At 39.3% G+C, this 23,308-nt stretch overlaps 1 protein-coding gene across 1 annotated transcript in view; it reads right to left on the bottom strand.

The window, feature by feature from the left end:
• Positions 1–9,380: 9,380 nt before the first annotated feature.
• Clca1 (chloride channel accessory 1) overlaps positions 9,381–23,308 on the bottom strand; it is a 25,104-nt gene continuing 11,176 nt past the window's right edge. Inside the window, exons 5-14 of the mRNA XM_013018212.1 lie at positions 22,245–22,299; positions 20,462–20,680; positions 19,464–19,691; positions 17,710–17,884; positions 16,175–16,281; positions 14,156–14,371; positions 12,479–12,740; positions 11,660–11,830; positions 10,543–10,779; positions 9,381–9,763 (exon numbers count right to left, since the gene is read on the bottom strand). Coding sequence (XP_012873666.1) covers positions 9,381–9,763; positions 10,543–10,779; positions 11,660–11,830; positions 12,479–12,740; positions 14,156–14,371; positions 16,175–16,281; positions 17,710–17,884; positions 19,464–19,691; positions 20,462–20,680; positions 22,245–22,299 — 2,053 coding nt within the window. The remainder of the gene's footprint in view (positions 9,764–10,542; positions 10,780–11,659; positions 11,831–12,478; positions 12,741–14,155; positions 14,372–16,174; positions 16,282–17,709; positions 17,885–19,463; positions 19,692–20,461; positions 20,681–22,244; positions 22,300–23,308) is intronic.

Raw genomic sequence — 23,308 nt, 5'->3', positions numbered from 1 at the left:
TGTATTTTAAGGGAAAGTCTATGGGACTTCCATCCAAAAACATGTAAAAGTAAGGGAGACAAAGTTTGTGCACTGCTTTTCCTGTGCTATTTGCATGTAGGTTCATGACATTTCTCATATATGGAATTTAGGTGGGATAATAATGCTTGGGCATTCAGAGACTCAGAAGCAAGCATGTCATGTTAAAGAACAGGCAAGCACAGCCAGAGAATCCATACTTCCAGTTTAGTTTAGACAGAGAAAGAATACAACAGCAGTTTAAGAAAGATAAATGTTGAAGAAATTCCATCTTTCTTATTTGTGTTGTTATCCTGTGTCATCCAACTATTTAATGGAAATGAAAACAGAAGAAAATGTGGAATAACTCATAGCTTACTTTTCCTGTCAGCTCCTTGCCAGGAAGCCACAGAGAACATAATTAGAAGGTGAGTACATCAAGTAAAATTAAAACATTTGAGTCAGTTTTATGCAATATATATATATATATATATATATATATGCATGTATGAACTAAAAATACACATTGTATATTTACCATGCAAGTTAAATGCTCTTTTTAAAACAATTTCAATATATTAATAATATAAAGATGAATGGTGAAATAATCTGAACTCTTCAAAATTGTTATTTTCTTTACTTAGAACTTTATTAAATGATGAAAAACAAAGCAAAAACACCATGACAAGCTGAGAAACTGTAAAATGGGGGGGAGCATGTTTCCTATTTAGTATACTTTCACTGTTTGAAAGAGAGGTCCTACATTTCATTTCATACTCCATTTCCTAAATGACATAGCAGGTCAAGTCTTCTTAGATGAGGTGAAAAAGGCCAAGAGGTTGTGTCCATCCAATGAATGCCATCCTCACAATATACTTCACATACCAGGAATTCCCTGGTCAGTAACTGATCTTCCTGTAGTCTACATGTCCAGAGCTGACTTTGGGACTGTAATAGTTCTTCCAAGGGCAGATGGTATAAAAGGTGTGTCCACCTCTAGGCTGGTATAATGGCCAAAGGGCATCTGTTCATGTGATGTGTGGATGGAAGATGTCATGACCAGATGCAGGAAGCTGTTTGGATTTGTATTGTGCAATAAAGATTAGGAAGAAAAGAAGGCCCAATAAGGCCCATCTTTTCCTGAGATGCAGTGTTTCAGCACAATAATGATTCTCAAAAATTTTAGATCTGAACCTGGCCTTCTAGGTCATGATAAAGGCGTATTGATCAAGATAGAAGATAAACATATTTTAGAAGCTTGTTTTCCTGTTTTGTAATGGTTGCAAATTTAGACACATGGGATCTGGATCTTCATTTTTACTCTTGCCCCAGGACCTTCCAAGCTTTAGATGTAAGTATAGGAAACAGTGTCTGTCACTCAGAACAAAAAGCCAGTAATTGTGGCTATTATCGCTATCAGATAAAATAATGAATACTAATTTCAGTGAGGTTACATCTTTCTCTTCTTGGTCCCTCATCCTTCCCATACCTATGTAGTTGGCATTTATGGTGGTAGTAGTTGTGTTCTTCTTTCCAACCCTCAGACCTAAGGTTTTGCTCTACGTGGCCTGGTAGCTTGCATCCTACTGCTGGTATCTATCACACCATGGCATTCTACTACAATTGGTTGCATTCTGTGCCGGAATCCTGAAAAAGTTAGTGTGCTGTCTGTAGTCTAAATTATGCTGTCCATCTATAGCTCATCGTTATTTCCTCCCTCTTTTTAGATTCAAAATTGCTCTTGAAAATTGGAAGATGTTTATCCTTAGTAACAGTTGAAATAGGAAGAACCATTTAATATATTTTCTTTTATGTTAGTGGTTCCCAGAAATGGGATCAATGGATTTTACTCAGTTGTAATGACATTGTGTAGGCTTTCCAATGCAAGTTTTTTTCTGTCCTATCAGGGCAAGCAGAACTCACTGAGGTCATGTGTCATGCAGTTATAATTGCAAAAAACCTCAGTGCATGTTCTCTTTAACTTATTTACCCATGTGTCTTTAGCATCTGATACAGAGCTTAGGTTACAAAGAAAGAGCTCACAGATACATGTCAAATGGATAAAGAAATGCCTCAAGCCACCGGTAGTACTTAATGCAAAAGAAAATATTTTCAGGACAAGTGTGACAGGAGGTGGCAAGAGGATTAGTAGAGGCAGAATTGTCAACACGAAGAAGATGTCAAGGAGGAACCTGAAACAATATATATGAAAGTATGTAGATAGAAAATGATGTACCTGGTTAAAAAAGGCTGTTGAGTGATGAGCACCATCATGAGATTACAAAGCCAGTTCAGTATGGAAGTGAGCAACTTAGTTTGCAAGTTGTGGCCAGCAAAGGATATTGGAATGTAAGTTATGGACCTGAAGTTTAGTGGATGTCGGGTGAAGATCAGAGAAATCTGATGTTAAGGTATTTATTGATTCATAGAAGTTCTGATACCACTGAGAATGATGTTAGGAAGCAAATGGGAAAATATTAACGGAAGGACCTGAAACCTTCTTCCCAGGAATATCAACCCTTGGGAACTGGGGAGTATCATGGTATTAAGTCTACATTTTTGCATCCTTCTTTCATTTTCTATTCCTTTCGTCTGTCATGCTTTAGCTTATCCTATCCTTTCAGCCCATTATACTGTCCTTAGAACCTCTCTCTCTTTTTTTTTTAGGTCCGGTCGTGGGGCCTGAACTCTGGGCCTGGGCGCTGTCCCTCAGCTCTTCAGCTCAAGGCGAGCGCTCTACCACTTGAGCCACAGTGCCACTTCTGGCTTTTTTCTTTTTACTTATGTGGTGCTGAGGAATCGAACCCAGAGCCTCAGGCATGCAAGGCAAGTGCTCTACCACTGAGCCACTTTCCAAGCCCCCTTAGAACCTCTCTTTAATGCAAAAATGCTTCTTGATTTCAGAAACAAATCTTCAAAAGATCTGCTTTCAAGAGAAAAAAAAACACAGCTTTTTACTATCTTTGTGTCCGAAGTGCCTAGCATAGAACTGAAATGCAGTTAACAGCAGATGAATGAATTTGATGAATGAATTGAATTACATAATCTAATGTATATAGGTCATTAGCAAAATACAGAATATGTGTTTTTCCCAATCACTTTCCCTCCACACTTGGCCTGCAGCTCCCTTTCCTGTCTCACGTCCATCACTGTGGTTCTAAGGGGTACTGACACCTTTGTAATTCCACGCATGTAACACACATTGCTGTGCTTACAGATGCCGCACATTGTTTTTTCATTATACACTTCAGTCACTTCTTTTAATACATCATGTTGCTAGATCTACAGAAAATGGTCCAAAGTTATAAAGTAATAAAGTCAGACCTTTTATCTTGAAATAATTTGGCTTGGGTATTTCTGACATCCTTCAAAAGAGAACACTTCTTAGCAAACTCTTAGATTAGGCGGAACTGCAGGTGCTTTTTAGTTGACAAAGCTCTTTAAAATGAGTTAAAATATTCCCACTTGTACCACTGATTGATGCAAGCACCACTTACATCTAGTAGTCAAAGTCATTATCACTGGGGATTCCTGGGAAGATGGCGGAGGAGAAGCTAGGTACTAAAGAAGCTCTCAGGTAGAAACCAGTTTTAGTGTTCCAGTGGAAAATCTAAGGCTAGAAAGTCACACCAATTGTGTCATCATAGTACAGAGAGTTGGTCAGAGAGGAAAAAAGCAGCTTGGTTAAGGATACAGATTTGAGCACTTGAGGTCCACAGTGGTGGCAGCGGCAGGGCTGCTACTGCAGCTGCCATATCAAGAGAGAGTCCTGAACAAAGGTACCAGAGGTGGTGTGCTAGCCGATTCCACTCACCAATAGCAAGAACTGACAAGGAGCAGAAATCTTCATCCTGCTGATCACAGATAGTTACAGACTGTGGATGTGGATGGTCCAGAAACCAAAAGAAAGGTGTGAGGTATCTCCAAGACATCCTTGCTCCTTCTCACTGAGTAGAGGTGGGAAGGTAACCCCCCTCCCCACCAGAAAAGTCCATCTTTGATACTGACACAGGATGGGCCAGAGCAGCTAACACATAAGTCAGGCCTTGGGAGAAGACAATAAGAGACATTCAACAGGCCAAAGGAACCTGACCTTTGGTGGGGCTCATCTCTACCCCTGGGGAAAGTTGCCCCTCCCAAGCAGAGACAGCTCCACATGGGCAGGGGAGACTCTTTAGTGGGTAAACAGAGCCAGAGGCTACCCTACCCATCATCTGCACAGGCAGCAACTCCAACCCTAGAGCAATTGGAAGTCATTACACACAAATCCTGAGATTGGCTCCAGGCTGGGTTGCTTAAGTCTTTTAGAAGCTAACATATCATGGAAGCTCCCTCACAGCAACTCCAAGTTAGAGGAAACAGCCATCTCACTCTTTTGCTATATTCAAAGTAGATCACCCTCCCACTGAACTAGTCTGGGAAGAGAGACATAAAGTCCCGGGTAAGGCAGAGCATAACTTCGGCCTGCTCAAACAAACTGATTTAAGAAACTAACCAACCCACAGGAAAATCAAATACCACAAGCAAACCAGAGACTCTACCAAGAGACTAGTTATGGACATAGGGGAGACACAAGATTTCCACCCCCCCCCACAAATTCGAAGAACTCTTTTTCCTACCTAATTAAAAAATGTCTAATCTTTTCATTTTTATTTTAGGTTTTGTTTTTTGTTCCTTTTTGTTTCTTTAAAAATATTCTCTTTATACTCTTTTCCCTTTTGGTCCTTTTCTTGCCTTACTTAATTGCTGTTCTGTTTATCCCCAGATATATAGCTGTCTTCGATTATTAGACTTTATCCTTCATTGGGTGCATACTTAATTCAGATATTGATTTCTCAATTCACAAACTCCCATTACTCCCTTAACTAATTTAATTGTAGATTTCTTTATGCTTACATAATTTTTAAGTGTTTCATTTTTTATTTTTCCTTTTTCTGTATCTCTCTGCTCCTTTCCTTCTATCCCTTCCCTCTCTCTGAAGTTAAGTCTTGGTTATATTCCTTCTCGCACTTTCCCTCCCTACATTCCTCCAATCTTACTTTCTCCTCACAATTCTCTGTAAACTTACTAATTTCTGGTCTGCTGACCCCTTCTTTGATTTTTTTTAGTCCATTGATCTCTAGTTGGTTGTTGTTGAACTAGATTACATCTGTTGAGTTAAATTGTATCTGTATTTATTTTGACTACATCAAATAACCTGTGCAACTACAGGTATCCGGTTGATGCTTCCCTTAAAATAGTGTTCTAGTTTGGAATTTGTTTGGCTATCCTACCCAAATGGGCAGAACAATCTGGAGAAACACAAGAAAAATGGCAAGCCCATGTATCTCAACTCCCATTCATGATAATCAGACAACAGAGCAATTAATGAAAAATCCAGAGGAGAGTTCCAAAAAGGCTCTACAAACACTATTGGTATACATGCTGAATGAAAAGACTGAAAGCCTGCAGAGGTCTCAGTGAGATTGGTTGGGAAATGTGTGAGCGTGATAGGGAAATGCATGACCATGATGCGGCTAACCAAAGATTAACAGAGGAATTGCGTGAGCAGAATGAGAATAAACAAAGATTAATGGAGTCATTCATGGAATCCACAAACAGACAGCTGAAGGAATCCAGGGAGGCCACAAAGGGAATGCTGAATGGAGTCCAACAGAAGGAAAGGGAGATCAATGAAAGGATAACTAATTAACTAAGGGATTTGAGAATGAACATTGAAAACCAAATTGAGAAAGTAAAGTTCATACAAGAGCTAAAACAAAACTCCAACAAAGAATTTGAAGCCATCAAAGCCAAGTAATTAGAATGAAAGGAAATAAAAAACAAAGTAGAAAGTCTTGGCAGTAGGTTAGACCATGCAGAATATTGAATCTCTGGAACTGAAGACAGCCTAGATATTATAGAAAAAGAACAGACAACTATTCGATACAAATCCAAGAAATAGGATAGACCTACTCAACATTTAGAAGACACCATCAGAAGGCCTAATTTGAGGATAAGGGGTGTAAAGGAGGTCCTCGAGACAGAAGTTAATGGTCTAGGAAATTTATGTAACAGGATCCTAGCAGAGAACTTTCCAACAGAATACAGATACAAAAAACCTGTAGAACACCAAATAGAACGGACCAGAATAGGACATCCCATTATCAAATTGTAATCTGCACAGGATCAATTCAGACCAAGGAAAGAATCCTTAAAGAATGGATCAAGAAAATGTGGTATATATACACAATGGAATTCTATGCCTCCATCAGAAAGAATGACATTGCCCCATTTGTTAGGAAATGGAAAGACTAGGAAAAAATTATATTAAGTGAAGAAAGCCAGGCCCAAAGAAACATAGGTCCCATGGTTTCCCTTATTTGCAATAACTAGTATATGTCTGAGACAAGCAAAAAAGGTCAGTAAGTTGATGTTAAGTGAAATGAACTCCCAAATAAGTATTCAAATGTTTTTTCTTTCATGCGATTGTTTCTAACACATTTGTAAGATTATTTCTTTTTTGCTTTATATGTCCCTTTCCCATGGTATAACCCCTGCTTTCACTGTATTTGATGTTGGTAAAATTTGTGGAGGGGAAGGGAAAAACAAATCGTTTAAATAGGGATACAGGTGGACCCATTGCAACAATGAGACATACAAGTCGTTATGTCGAAAATGAACTTTACAATTTGGTAGGGGGGGAGGATGGATGGGAAAGGGAAACAAAGGAGGAGGCTACAATGCTTGATAAGAAATGTACTCATTATCTTGCTCGTGTACTTGTAACCCTTCTGTACAGTATTTTCACACACACACAAAAAAAAGCTAAAGCGATTTCTTCTAAATTCAGGAGAGAAAAGGGTGTCCACTCTCTCCACTTCTCTTCATTTTAGTATTAGAATATCTAGCTAGAGAAATAAGACAAGATGCAAACAGAAAGGGGATCCAAATAGGGAAAGATGAAGTAAAACTCTCCCCTTTGCAGATGACAAGATCTTGTATTTAAAGAACCCCATGTACTCCACTCCCAAGTTCCTTTAGCTGATCGGAAACTTTGGCAAAGTAGCAGGATACAAAATTAACCCTCAAAAGTCAATGGTTTTTCTGTATGCCAATAACGAGACAGATGCCAGTGAAATCAGGAAAACAACTCCTTTTGTAATAGCCTCACACAAAAAAATAAAATACCTAGGAGTTAACTAAAGAAGTGAAGGACCTCTACTATGAAACCTTTAAAAACCTGAAAAGGGAAATTAAAGCAGAACTAAGTAAGTGGAAAAACCTCTCATGCTTCTGGATTGGGAGGATTAACATCGTGAAAATGGGAATACTGCTAAAGGCTATCTACTAATTCAATGTGATACCTATCCATATCCCAACCTCATTCTTCAAGGAAACAGAAGAAGCAATCCAAAAATTCGTATGGAACTATAAAAGACCCCAAATAGCAAAAACAATCCTTAGCAGAAAGAACAGTGCTGGAGGAATATCAATACCAAACTTCAAACAAAGCCATAGTAATAAAAATAGCTTGGTACTGGCACAAGAACAGACCTGAGGACCAACGGAATAGAACTGAAGACCCAGAAATGAACCCACAGACCCAAAGCCACCAAATCTTTGATAAAGGACTTTAAAAAATAAAATGGAAGAAAGACAGCCTCTTCAGTAAATGGTGCTAAACACCTGTAGAAAACTAAAGCTATATCCTTATATATCACCCTGCCAGAATCAGCTCCAAATGGACAAAGACCTTGAAGTCAAAGCAGACACCTGGAAACATTACAGGATGGAATAGGAGAAACTCTAGGACTCCTTGGCACAGGCTGAATTTTTTTTTTAATAAAGACCCAGAAACACAACAAATCAAAGAAAGGTTGGACAATGTGGGATTGCATGAAGTTGCAGAGCTTGTGCATGGCAAAGGACATAGCTAGCAATATCAATAGAAAGTCCACAGATTGGGAGAAGATCTTCATTATCTATACAATGGACAAGGGTCTCATATCTAAAATATACTTGGAACTCAAAAAATTAAATCCCCAACAACAAATCCTCAAAGAAACAACTGCCTAATCAATAATTGGGCTAAAGACTTAAAGAGAGACTTCTCCAAAGAGGAAGTAAGAATAGCCAATAGACACATGAAGAAATGCTCAACTTCTCTGGCCATAATAGAAATACAAATCAAAACAACATTGAGATTCCATCTCACCCCAGTTAGAATTGCTATAATCAAGAACTCTAATAACAACAGATGCTGTAGGGGATGTGGCCAAAAGAGAACCCTACTGCATTGTTGGTGGGAGTGTAAACTTGTTCAACTACTTTGGAAAGAAGTATGGGGGTTCCTCAAAAGGCTCCACATAGAGCTCCCCTATGACCCAGCAATTCCACTTTTGGGCATTTACCCAACTGACCTCAAACAAGGCCATACTAAAACTACCAGCACAACTATGTTTATCACAGCATTATTTTTAATAATAGCTAAGATACGGAACCAACCCAGATGCCCCTCAGTAGATGAATGGATCAAGAAAATGTGATTATATATATCTATATCTATATATATATGCATGCAATGGAATTCTATGCCTCCAACAGAAAGAATGACATTGCCCCATTTGTTAGGAAATGGAAAGACTTGGAAAAAATTATATTAAGTGAAGTAAGCCAGACTCAAAGAAACATAGGTTCCATGGTTTCCCTTATTTGCAATAACCAGTATGTGTCTAGGACAAGCAGAAGAGTTCAAAAGCTATGTACATATGACCATATAACCGGATGCTAAGCGAAATGAACCCAAAGATGGGAACACAAGGTGTTTTATCTTTGTTGCTGTTCTTTTTGATGTACTTATAATGTACTATGTGATTCTTTTTTGTTTCTTTGTATGTTCTTCCCCCATGGTATAACCCCTGTTGTCACGGTATTTGATTCTGGTGTCCTGCATCTTGTATATACATTTTTTCTAATTTGGGGAGAGGAAGGGAAATAACAAAATGCTGAAATAATGTTGCATGGTGACCCATTGTAACAATGAGATGTATAGACACTATGTTGAAAATAAACTTTACAACCTTGGGGGGATGAGGAGGTGGGGAGGAAAGGGATGGTATTGAAAAAACAAAAGCGGGGTAACAATGCTTGATAGAAAATGGACTTATTACCTTGCTCATGTAACTGTAACCCCTCTGTACAGTATCTTTATAATATATATATATAAATATATATATATAAAAAGACAACACTGATTACATTTTAAATGATTTTAGTATGCATGTACCAGTTGCTTCACTTTCATTTTATTACACTGCCCTTTACAGGAAGTCTAAAGTACATTTTAGAAACCTCTATGATCAAAAAGAATGGAGGATTCATTAGATATATTTCATAAAAACTCAGTGCAAACCTAGTGACACTTGCATTTCTCCAAACCATTTCCACATAATTTTAAAAAATTGAAGCCCAGAAATGCTACTATTGACTTCAAGACAAATAGTAGAATTTTTAGTGGGACTAGGTGACTCTGGAGGAGGAATAAACAAAGATACCCGGGCAATATTGGATATTTCTGATTTCAGATTGGCCTTATCAACAGCTTGAATAGCAATAAAGAGATCAGTGTTATTTGCAAAAGCAGTGTTTTCTGGTTGGAACACAAAGACTTCCTCAGAGTTGGCCTCCTTTGGGATGAGATCAGTAGTGTTCACTTGAACAGAGTCATTGAACTTGTCTCTCAGATCAAGAATACTTGCACTTATTCGAATGATATACTTGTAAGCTGAAAGGAAAAATGGAAAGAGGATGGAAATAGTTAACCTTCCAAGTTGAAGCTTTAAAAGTCTATTAGAAATATTACCATCCCATAAGGTTTCAGTGAATAAATGGATTCAGCATTTCATATTGCAAAGGTTAGTATCTGTTTTATGTTCTTGTTTATATATCCTGACAAAGCAATGACTATAAAATTGGATTGGTTGTGACTTAAAGTGTTGGTTAGCATTTCTGGCCATTGGACTTGGCTGACAGAGGAGGTTGTTTAATTGTTGCTTATTATTTTATTATTTAAAGAGAGTTATTTTATGCCAATGCTTTGTAAACATTAATTTGAATAGACATCACCTAGGAGTTCTCAAAATATAGATTCTGGCTCATTAGTTCTGGGGCAGTACTGGGATTCTCCATTTCTGAGAAGTGTTCATGTGATGTGTATGCTGCCAAATTCACAGACCACAGGTGAGATCTGAAGTCTGTCAGGAGTTCTCATGTATTTTCTCTGTTTCTGGAGGAATCGCAAATGAAAATGGATTTCCACTGAGACTTACTATTTGACAAAAGAAAAAAAAACCTGGAAGTTTTTCCCTGGTGCCTAAAACCTCTTACTCCTCGAGTAGGTTAGTTTTCATGCTTTCAACTCATTTCTAAAAATCTTGACTTTTCACTGAAGAGGACATTCAAGACCTACGCGAGAGCTGCTTCCTTCTGCCTCTCAACACCCCCTTCTGTTTCACTACCTTCTCCATCTGTGCGTGGCTGGGAACTCCTCCATTCTCCACTTACCTCGCCCATGATCATAGTCATCCCCAGGAGCTGTCCAAGTCAGATTAATGAGATTGTCCCCTTGGATTTTCGCCTTCAGGTCAGTGATTTGGCAAGGTGGAAAGAGGTCAGGGATGGGAGCCTTTGGCACACTGGAGGCCACAAATGAACCTCCTGAAGATGTTCTGCTGAAGCACACTTGCTTCACTTGAAGTTCGTTATTGGTTTCAGGAGGTGGGGGATTCCATTTGATTTCACCTGTATTAAAAAATACTCAAAATGTCATAAACAACACCACAAAATAGCTATACAACTTTCTGTACTTTTATTGAGTCAGCCTCTTCCTATTCTTTTCTTCTTTCCTCCCACCAACAAAATTCACTTGAATCCTTGGTAATAAAACCCCACATCAGGCTGTATCAGAGTTGTCTGTTTTCTGGGCATCATTTTCCATTTGTCACATGTGGGAGCGTTGTCTAACATTCTCCTGTCTTCACAGGAGGAAGTAGAAAGAAATGGAGACTGTAGGTTTATGATGAATGATAACTGAAATACATAATAAGCCCTGAATTATTATATCTTTTTCTTTTACAGAAGTGTCAGTATCAGGAGATGGAGTTTCATTACAAAATCTTTGAAAGTTCATTTAAAATGATAAATCACTTATTTAACCATTGCTATTTACCAGAAGCAGCACATTGGATATACATACGGCTTTGTTTCTCCTCACAAATCCTATGCTAAAATGGAAGAAAAGGAAGGATATAGATAATATATATTATTTCATAGCAGAGTAGGATTTCAACAATGGCAATCAAAAGCTATGTTCTGTCTAGTGATTTTTCAACTGGGGGCTATTTTCCCCCTTTACAGGACAATGGGGCATGTCTGGGGATATTTTTGGCTGTCATGACTGGGCAGGGAGAGCTGCTACTGACATCCAGTGAGTGAATGCCAGCGATGTTATAATACATAAATCTGTGGCCAACACCAGAGGAATACCTGCCCCAAAATGTCAATTGAGCTGATGTTGAATGAGCTGGAGTCAATCCTGCATTTTCCCATCTCACAGGCTTAATGTTTTCCACTTGATCCCAAATCCTTTTACTGAATCACGCCTGCTACCTGGATTACTTACCATTCTCAATCCAGCCAGGGATGTACATGACTCCACTCTGCTGAGGCGTTGCTCTCTGTGTGGCTGCATTTGTTCCTCCTAGAGCCCTTATTTTCACACTGTATCTACCATTTGCATCATAAGCTGTAAAATACCTTGAGTAGACACCATCATCTTTGGTAGCATCAGCACCTTGACAGTGAGATGAGAGACTTAATCAATGTCCTAAAGGTAACTGGGCATTTGTAGGCTTTCAATCCATCTGTGAATTAGTTTTCTTAAAGCAAAGAGAAATTAAGAATTGTAGTTTGAAGCCAACCAGGGCAGAACAGTGTATAAGACTCCATCTCCAACTGATCAGCAAAATAATAGAGTGCAGGCATAGCTCAGGTGGGAGAGAGCCACCTGTAAGCTTGCCTGTGCACATATGCACACACACACACACACACACACACACACACACACACGCCAACTGAGAGCAATAAAGCCGTAAATTCAAGTTCTAGTACCTGCACTAAAATATGATACATAGATTTATAATGTACCTTTGTGTATATTTTGTGTATATATATCTTTATATACATTACCTACCTATGTGTATACCAATTTATCTAGGGAATACTTAATATAAAATATTAGTTTGGAAGTCTGAAAACTCCACATTGAGTGTAAGTCACCCATTAGGGCTTTGTAAAAGCTAAAGGTAGGCCCTTCTTCATGTTTTCCAGCATTTTAGAATACTGGATTAAGGAGAAGCAGATAATTCATTAAATCAAACTCTCCTGCGTTCTGTGATTGCTTCTTGTTAAAAAATGTTTTTCTGATGCTCTTGATGGTTACCTGCTCCATTGTCCAATAATTCCAAAGTAACTGTTTTTCCGTTCACGGATTCAATCAAGGCTGTGACTCTGGCCCTGATGACAGGAGAGGCCCCATGGCGAATATTTGCATAAACTACCATAGGACTGGGGAATTTGCCCGTGTCCTTGTTCATTTTGGAGGTCACTGTAATTGGAGGCAGGGTAGCACTTGATGCACGGGAGGTGACAGTCAGAGTCAGCGTTTGTGAACTTGCTTGCAGACTGTATTTCCAAACTCCAACCTGACCAAAACAGATGAAGATATTTCTCATGAGTAACTGCGGGTAACAGAGACCTGACTTCAGTGTTGTAAGCTTCATCCAAAGGAGACTGCCACGTGGTTCAGGCAGAAAAGAGTTTACTAGGGGGAGAGCATACCACTGGCCTGCACCAGATGGAGGGTGCAGAGGGGTGCAAGGGATGAAGGGGAAGGGACAAGGGGCAAGGGAAAAAGGCAGAACTAATGATGGAGATGGATTATATAGGGAGAAGGTGGGGGGGAGGTGTGGCCACAGCGATGACCTCAGAGCCTGGGAGATCTCCCACTTCCTCAGGTGTGTTAGTTACCTCTATTGCTAGGGCTGCGGGAGTGGGGGGGGGGCGAGGAGGGACTTCTAGAGAAGTGGCCATGTGTACACCAAGGTAAAACAAAAGGAAGAGGTCATTTTCCCCAGGCAGGCCTAACAAATGTCACTTATAGGAAAGCCTATCTGCTACAAGTACGTGTAAGCACAGCTAAGAAGATGGGCATCTCTGATACTCTATCAGCCAAGGCAACTTTCAGTGAGTTTATACTGACTACATGGTTGCTGATGTCAAGAAAATCCTAATCAGGGAAGATGAGGTCTGACAGCTCTGTCTTCATTTGTCTTTTTCTTTGTTCCTTTCTTTACTTTTCTTTTCTTTTTCTTTTTAAATTTTGTCATGGGGCTTGAACTCAGGGCCTGGGTGCTGTCCCTGAACTATTTTGCTGTAGGCTAGCATTCTACCACTTTGAGCCACAGCTCCACTTCCAGTTTTTGAGTGGTTAATTGGAGATAAGAATCTCATGGGTATTTTTCTGCCTGGGCTGGCTTTGAAGCATGATCCTTAGTTCTCAGCTTCCTGAGTAGCTATGATTAGTGAGCCACTGATGCTCAGCCATTCTCTAGATTTTTAAGAGATGTGTTTTGGAGGTAAAGGAATAGTTCTCTTTTATTACCTACATAAAATATTACGAATTTCCTTTCCTCTTGACTTGCTGCCAAATAGAATGGTTTTTCAGTGGATGAAAAATGTTCATTTCTGTCTTTGTTTTTGGTGTATGTGTGCCTGTAACTGAGGCTTCAACTCATGGCCTGGGCGCTATCTCTGAGCATGTTTTGCACAAAGCTAGTGATTTTCCACTTGAGTCACAGTTCTACTTCTGCCTTTCTTTTGGTGGTTTATTTGAAGATAAAGAGTCTTATGGACTTGCCTTCCTGGGCTATCTTTGAACCACAATTCTCTGATCTCAGCCTCCTGATTTGCTAGGATTACAGGCGTGAGACACCAATGTCTTGTTTATTTTTCTCTTAAGGCAGTGCTAACTCTTCTCATAGCAAACACTACCATTTAAAAAGCTATCATTGTCCTGTAATTTTTTCAAATTGTAAGCAAGAAATAAGAATCCCCATACCATGGCAGTGCCTGGGATTTCAAGGTAGGCCATTTTGGTGTTTCTGTCTACTACCAAGCCATCTTGTTTCTTTCCACTGGGATCCCAGAGAAAGATTTGGGGAGGTTGGGTTGTCCAGGTGATAAGAAACAAAGTGTCCTTTCCCACGGTGCTGTCCACGATCACTGTGCCATTCATCCACTGAGAGCTCTGGAGGGCGAATCCCTTACTTTCCAGCTGTTAAGAAAAACACCTCTTTACTTTCTTTTCCATTCCACCCCGACTCCCACATGCCCATCAGGAAGCCATCAGCAATTCTCTAGTTGTTGGTTTGTCCTTTAGGTCTACTCTGGTCTACTTCTGAGTTACATTTTGAGCCCTTGTTTCCACAGTATTTCATCCTTCAACAAAACAAGACAACTTCTCAAAGGATTCATAAGAAAACTTGGCTTTATTACGCTCTGTTTTTCCTAGACATCTTCACATTCCTCTGAACTTGTCTGAGGCTTCCTAACCCTTCTTCATGAAGCCCTCTCTGATGTTCATCTCACTTGTTAGATGTAAATCATCTCTCCTGCCTGTGAACTCCAACAGGACTTTAGTTCTATCAGTCCTTTGGTGTTCATCACACTGTACTTTCTTCACACTAACTAGTGTGCCCAGTTCATTTCTTTTTCCAGATTGTGAACACTGAAGAAGACAGACTCATATTTTACCCTCATAGAGACTAGACTAGTTAAATTACAGATAACAGATTAGTAGGCAAAGTATCATGGCTATCCCCAGGAAGATAGGTGGATTTGTGGAAATGAGTCCAAAAGAGGAACTACAGAGCAGGGATTGAAGTGGGGAAGAAATGTGATTTGAAGATTGTTTGCTAGATAGTTACCAATTATCCCTAAGTTGATTCCTATTAGAAGCTAGATAATTATCAATTACCCCTAAGATGATACCTATTAGAAACTGCTTAGGCAGCTGCGTTTCTAGTTTGGCAGGCAGGTTAGTAATGATTCTAGATGTGAAGGGGTCTTACATTTCTTGTTTTGTGACAAGTTGCTAAATAAGTCCTGCTCGGTTCTCATTTTTCCACTTCTCCTTCACTCTTATATTTCTTAAATACAAAAATAATTTGTAGATGCTCTCAGCTTTGTATGTTTCAACTACTTTTCTATAATATGCACTTTTCTTTACAAAAGTAGGCCTTTTGTTTGATTTCTAAATCTGACCCAGGATAACAGAAATAGGCATAATTGCTATTTTCTCAGACTGACTAAATGTTACTTTTGTTGGCCTAAAAGCCTATTGTTTTGAAATCTGTTATTTAGGTTTTATTAATACAGGATTCCTTTACCTCTATCCATAATAAAAGTAAAAGTAACAATTCACACTAGTGTGGGCACTGATTGTTCACTTTTTCTAGTTTCAAATATCACAGGTGAGTAATTTCTTTAGCTACTATAAAATCATTTTAAAACACACATATCCTTTTTTAAAAAGTTGCCCCAAGAATTTGAAAGATAATTTGGCTTCCTTGAAATTTTTGAACCAGATGTATCCATCAGAGATAGTTTCTAGTTTGGCTGACCTGACACTGACAGGTGTTTGAATAGTTTCATAGGCTTTCCACAGTGCTAAGTGCTTCCCCTCTATTATGTGAAAATCCTGAGCAACCAGTCAGGATTTGAAATAATGGGAAAAAGGAGTAAAATAATCTCAGAATACTTGTCTCAGAAAAGTTGTAATTGAGATGATCTATTCAGAAGGAAGTTCTTCACCACTTATGAGTTAATGTTAGCAGATGTTAAAAAGGAATTATTGGAATCATATTTTTATACTGTGCTATGAGAGATTAACTTTGTTTCCAAACAAGTAAACATATGTTGTTTTGTGCAAATAATGTTGCATTGTAAGAATATTGTCTAACAACCAGCTGAACCTAACTGCTGGAGGAATGTAGAAGTTAAAGTGCTTAACCATTGTCTTCTCCATTTTGGAAAAAATATGAATAAACATGAGAAACCCAGTAGTAAGATGGCCAACCTGGATGGAGCGCTGGGAGAGAGCTCCATTTCCTGATGCAAGGGCTGCAAAGGCATCAATGAGGCCATTGTTCTGAGCCTGATCGGAAGCAGATGTTTGTGAACCTCCTAAAACGCAATGACATGATCTGAAGTGACTTTCCAGTATTTACGTCCTAGAAACTCTGTTGCTAAGATAACAGAATGCACAATATGAGGATTCCCTGTGTTATTAGGGCAAAAACAAATCAACATCAGCTCTATTTCCCAGTAATTTAGAAGTTCATACTTAGTTGTAGTTCTAGTAAATAATTGTGCCAGTCACCTCTCTGTCATCTGGCTACTTTAACTATCTTCAAACTAACCATGAATCTCTCAGAGGCCAGCATTAATAGAATAAAATCTACATTGTAAAGGTTTTGTACTTTCAAAAATGAATTCATTAAGCTTTACTCTAAGCTCACTGTTATTCTTGGCTTTTGAGTTATCTTCTAAATTAGGAAATATATGTGTATGTTGTGTGTGTGAGTGTGTGTGTGTGTATGTGTATGTAACAACAGCAAGAAATAAGAGGACAAAGGGATGGTGATAGAAAAAGAGCGTACATGGTAAAAGAGTGATAATACACAAGCCCTGGTAATGTTGGGCTATTTATAATTAGTATTACTAAGATAGACTTGTAAAGTCACTTTTAAATTATTAACGTACCAAAGAAAGTTAATGAAAGAATTCTGATAGCACTGCTGATACCCAATATCCATCCATTATCCCTTTGTACAGGTGTCTGCAGCTCTCCTTCCTGCTTTAAGTATTGGTTACTAATGGCTTATAGCTGCCTCCTTTAGCAGATAATCCATAGTAAAAATGGACTTCCTTACTTAGAAAAATGACACCGTCTTCACCTGTATGCTGCCCTGACAGTTCATGGCCATTGACTGACCCTTTTGTCTCAAGTTGTGATCAACTTTGTGATGTAGTTCCTGGGCCAGGGTCTTCTTTATGGTCAGCCTTTTAGCTAAATTCTAAAACTGCATCCATGTATGACCATTTCCCCTTCTCTGTCATTCCTTCCCTCCTTTTCTTCCTGAGAGCCTTCTACAAATCACATGTACCCAGATTCCTGGCTCAGACTCTTCTTCTAGGAAATGCAGTATAGAAAAAGTGGTATTGGGCTCAAACAGGCTTATCATTTCAGCTGCCCCCACAAACTGACCAGTATCATAATTTATATCCCCAAGTTAAAAAAGAAGAAAAAACTGTGCTCATCTACTTTGAGAAAGAAGTCAGGGAAGTGTAGGACCTATTTGAGTCATCTATCTGTGCATCTGTATATGAGACTTAGATGCAGATTATCTTAGTGTTTTGTAAAGAAATTGCCTTGTGTACTACATTTCCCAAGTCAGCTCTACTGGCCATTTGGAGGAAGGAGAGTTGATTGGTGTTTACCATGTCTCTTCTCATCCCACTTTCCTCTCGCCCCCTCCCTCCCCACCTTTACTAGAGCTCATAATATCATGGCAAGACAAAGCAGCAGGGCCCCTGCAGATCATCTCTTACCAGTCATTTTGGACAGCTGCTCTAATTCTTTAGCGGCAGAAGGACCCAAAGCAATTGTGTGGATGATGGCTCCGCTTTGTTTCACCTCGTTAAAGCACCCACTTATAGTGTTGTCCTCCCCATCTGTCAGCAGGACAATTTCAGAACCATGGGTTGGATATTTCTTCCTAATCACCTGAAGACAACATTCAGAGCTTGAGGTAGCAGTCTTGGAATGGCTAAGGTGTTTGTGAAAGCTACACTTACATAGGACAAGAGGAGAAATTCCAAAGGGAAATAACAAATGCCTGTGAGTATTCAAGTATCTGTCAGTTTTGCCGCAATGAAGGTTTACAGCAACCTGATGGAATTTCACTTTGGTCTTTTTTTCTCTTATAGTCTCTGAGAAGCTGTGAGGCAGGGTAGTTCTAGAGATGAGTAGTGCTGGGGTGGGGCAAAGATTTTTCTAGTTTTTATTACCTGATATCTCCTTGGCAGACTTCCAGAAATTCCAAGACGCCTTCAGAAAACATCTCTATAATGGAGATTATTTGGAATATATACTACCCAGAAGAAATTTGGGCTGGGAAGGTGGCTCAGTGGTAGAGTGCTTACCTTACATGCCTGAGGCCCTGAGTTCAACTCCTCAGCACCACATAAGCGAAAAGAAAAAAGCCAGAAGTGGCGATTGGCTCAAGTGGTAGAGTGCTAGCCTTGAGCTGAAGAGCTGAGGGACAGCGCCCAGGCCCAGAGTTCAGGCCCCATGACCGGACCCCCCCCCCAAAAAAAACAAAAAGAAATTATAGCTTGTATGATGTTCGCCAGTCTAACAATATGAATTTGTGACTGGCATAAGTTCTGACTGGTCATTAACCAGATCATAATGGCAGTTAAAAATTTAATATCCCTTCTGATGAAAGCAAAAACACTTTGGGTTCTATGAACCTATATGTATTGGGTTCCTGCCTCAATATCTATCTATCTATCTATCTATCTATCTATCTATCTATCTATCTATCTATCTATCTATCTATCTATCTATCTATCTATCTACTATCTGTCTGTCTGTCTGTCTCTCACAAACACACACACACACCAGTGAGAACAAAGACACCCTTGGGTCTTTGTGTACCTTTTCTTTACAGCACTTACTACACACTTATACACACTTATTATACACGTGTGGTATTTGTTATTATGTGATAATGCATCTCCCCAGTAAGACTGTAAGCTCTATGACAGAAGGTGTGGTACGTGTCTGGCTTTTCCAGTAGTCTTTGTGCCTCGCACAGCAAAAATATTTGATTGCAGATGTACATACAAAAAAGCATGAATGTAGTGATACAGAAAACCAGAAAGGCTTGACTGAATGAGTTAACAATAGTTTGGGAGGCTGGGAAGGTGGCTCAGTGGTAGAGTGCTTGCCTTGCATACATGAGGCCCTGGGTTTGATTCCTCAGTACCACATAAGCAGAAAAAGCCAGAAATAGTGCTGTGGCTCAAGTGGTAGAGTACTAGCTTTGAGCTGAAGAGCTGAGGGACAGCGCCCAGGCCCAGAGTTCAGACCCATGACTGACCAAAAAATAAATATATAAAATAAAATTATCATTTTGTAGGGCTTTGTCTTTGTATCATTTGATTTGTCCTGGGTTGTCTAATTCAGTTAGATTCTAGTCACGTGCTGGAAATGGAAATTTTATGGAACAAAAGTCACAAAAAGAACAAAAGTCACACTAAGAACACTGAGAAACTACAATAGGGGAAACATGTCTTACAGTAAATGCTGATCGAAGTCCAGAGCAGATGGATGTCCCTCCTGCGGCCACAGTGGGTAAGCTTCGGGTGAGCGCATCCCTGTCTGTCCCACTGTTTATCTGTCTGAGTTCACTTTGGATGTAGGCAGCTCCGTCAAACATCACCATCCCCACCCAGGACCCCAGCTCCACAGTCTGCAGCAGGAATAGCTTGCCTGCTTGATTCATTCTGTTAAGGCGATTGCCACTCTGCTTGGACAAATCGAAGAAAAGCAGTCAGATTGGGTGTATGTGGACAGACAAAGAACAGAACAGGCGAGACGGTACTTGGGAATGGCTGTCTCTACAGAGTAAATGACAAGCAATTGAGACACATTTTTATGTAGGAACTTTTCCATTCCTATTTATAGCATCTTCGGGTAGAATTCTAGAATCTTTGCATGAAAAACAAAAGGTGGCGCCCCATGATACAATCATGAGAGTACATGGTTATTCTCATGAATAGTTCTAGGTAAGTCCTCTATATGATTGTACAGCAGATTGTTAGTGAAACTTAACTAGCCAGGTGCCAGTGGCTCACAAGTAAAGCCTAGCTGCATACAAGGCCGAGATCTGAGGATCATCATTTGAAGCCAACCTATGTAGGAAAGTCTGTGAGACTCATTTCTAGTTAACCAACAAAAAGGCAGAGAAGTAGACCTGTACTCAAGTGGTAAAGTGTTAGTGTGGGACCCAAGAGATCAAGGACAGTCCTCAGACTCTGGGTTCAAGCTCCAATAGGAAGCTATGTACTTCACGGTATCTCTGCTTATAAGTGGAAAGCAGTTTAATGTGGCAAATGAGATTCTTGATGCTGAATGTATGGAATGAAGGACTGAGCTTCTCTGATGGCACTGCTGTTGTGATGACTTTCACCATCTCATTATATTGAAGCTGTGTCAGTTCTAAGTTGTGATCCAGATCATATCTTACACCTATCTATGATTGGCATCTGGATGGCCATGGGTCAGTGAACATACCGACATGCTTCCAGACTTATCGAGGACTAAACACACAATTCTTTTTCCGATCTGCAGTAATGAGAAGGTGGGCATGGGTGGCTGAGTGCTCATAGGAGTGGTTTTCTTAAAGTCTTCGGAATCACGGATGACTTCCCAAGTGCTTCGAAGGTTGCATCTTTGGTTTTGCAGGTTTGGGGCTTCAGCATTGTGGTTCTTTTCTGTACAGAATTCCACGATCTGAAATTGTCAATCAAACAACATAGATAACAGTAAGCTGCTGAGTCAAATGGCTAATCATTTCAATCACTTCAACTCCCTACTCTTGGTTGCGTACCAATCATGGTGCCTCAGTTTCACAGTTACTACAAAGACTGCTAGGGAAAAAAAAAATCACAGCCAGAATGCTGAATCCTATCTCAAATCATGTCTCTTACTTCCTTGAACTTTAGTGCTCCTCCACAATCCATTTATCTGGTCTATGTGGCTTCTTTCCTAATCCTCAGCTTCACTTGTTTCAAGCCATCATCACTTTCTAAGCCAGTCTTCTCCATCCCTGTATCATAGAACCCCACTACTTTCCTTTCTGACCAACATCCCACCCTCCAACCTTCAACACCCAACATGCTAGCTCTCTCTAAAATCCATTCAGGTATCCCAGATTCTTCCAACTCCACATGTTCATCACCAACCTCATCGTGTTTTTCCAACACTACTCCTCATCCTCCTTGTGTATTTCCTAACTAGGAATCACCACTAATGCACCCAGTCACCTGATATGGGAAATGAGGAGTTTTCCTGTCTTCTTTCTCCTACAAAACAATCAAGATCAATACACTTCACAATATTTCCAGTTCTTCACCTTACCCTCTCTTTGCAACGGACTCTCCATCACTCAAGCCCTCAAAGGCCCGCCCTCAGGCTCCTGTAATCTCCTATCTCACTTAATATCTGCTTCTTCGCTGATTGGTCCACCTTCAACTGTCTGGGGGAATCTTCCTTCTTGCACCTGTAAATAGGACCCTTTTGTGTGGTGCCCAATTGTCTCAGGCTACAAGAGCTACAAGATGGACTTCTCATGGCAAATAGCCATCTCCAAGGTCTGGATTTTTACTTCACATTCAATCCTTACACTAGTTTTGTGCTCCAGTGCTCTATTTTCTCACACTATGGCCTTTTAACTTCCACATTTGCCAGACTTCTATACTTCTCTGCCATTGTTCATGGTACTTCATCAAGAGTTCCTTTTTCATTTTCCATATTGTAAGCTCTGCTTTCCTGTTTCAACCAAAAGGTCACTTTCCCAAATGTTCTCTCATTTTCTATCACTTCCTCAGAGATTTTCCACTTTAACTTCTATGGACTAACAGTACAAGGTAGAAAACTTTCGTAAGGTCCTTTTATTATTGGAATTACCATCTAAGGTCCTCAAACTCTTGCTCAGTGTCTTACACATAGGGAAAGTTCAATGTAAGTTTGTTGGCTTTTTAAAAAGCAACTTTAACATCCTGGTACATCATTTTATTTTATTTTTTTTTGTGCTAATACTGGGGTTTGAACTCCGGGTCTGGGCACTATTCCTTAGCCTTTTCCCTAATGTACCACTTGAGCCATACCTCTGCTTCTGGGTTTTGGGTGGTTAATTGGACTTCCTGCCCAGATTGGCCTCATCCTGAGTAGTTAAGATTACAGGCATGAGCCACTGGCCTCCAGCTGTACCTTACTTTTTTATTTGCAAAGTAGTGACAGTTATTATATTATGCAAGAATTACACCAAAACATATACAATGGTATTGATACTAACGCAACCACAAATTATCTTTTTCTCTTCATTGTTCATATCTTTAGTATTTGGGGGACTAAAGAAAAGAGACACAGTATAAATAGAAGGAACAACCTATTTCCTCCTCTTGGAGTTTTTATGGTTTTATCACTTAACTAAAAACTGAAATATCTAGGAGTTTAGTAATTTAGAAAGCAATTACTACTCATAAAATACTTAATGCTTTCTTTATTTGCATTTTTTAGGTCATCTGCTTTGGTAGTGTTTCCCTTATACTAGTATGGCTACAACTTTTTAACAAGGTAACCTGTGAAATTTCAGTGTTAAATACTAGACAGATGTTTTCAAATCTGGCTGTGCATCCAATTTAACTGTAGCTAATTTAAAATATAGTCAGCTTCTAACTTACAATTTTTCTACTTTGTGGTGGTGGGCAAGAAATACATATTCAGTAGTAACTTTATTCTGATGTTTGATCTTTTCTGGAGTTGCTTACAATACTAGGATAATGGCAGTGAGCCACAGTTCCCAGATCAACACAGGAAAACAACTAGGAAAACAACCAACACTCAGGTGTATTAGATGAATTTCAACTTATGGTATTTTTAACTTCAGATGGGATTGTTGGGATGGACCCCATAGTAAGTCAAAATGAATCTGCACATTATTACAACTACTTCTTGAAGTCTAAATAGGACTGCAACGTCAGATTGAAGGACAGACCTTGTGCACAATGATGCAAAAAATTGTAAAGACTGATGCCACATTGTTATTGATAGACCCTTGCAAATTATTTCACTCTCCTTTCCCAGAGGCAATATATAACTTTATCTATGAAAAAGTTGAATAATGGAAGATGAGAAAGGATTCCCTCTGAAATCAGTTAACTTATATATTTAATCTTAATTTGCATAAATCTGCTGAGCTGTATGTTTAGCATTAACATAGGTTATTAGTTATGTTCAATTATTTATTTATTTATTTTTAATTTAATTTTATTTTATTTGTGAACATACTGTACAGAGGGGTTACAATTGCATGGGCAGGATAATGCGTACATTTCTTACCAAGCATTGCAGCCTCCT

Source organism: Dipodomys ordii, unplaced genomic scaffold (assembly GCF_000151885.1).
Source record: "Dipodomys ordii isolate 6190 unplaced genomic scaffold, Dord_2.0 Scaffold39, whole genome shotgun sequence".
NCBI lineage: Eukaryota > Metazoa > Chordata > Mammalia > Rodentia > Heteromyidae > Dipodomys > Dipodomys ordii.
This window is presented reverse-complemented; position numbering and strand designations above follow the sequence as displayed.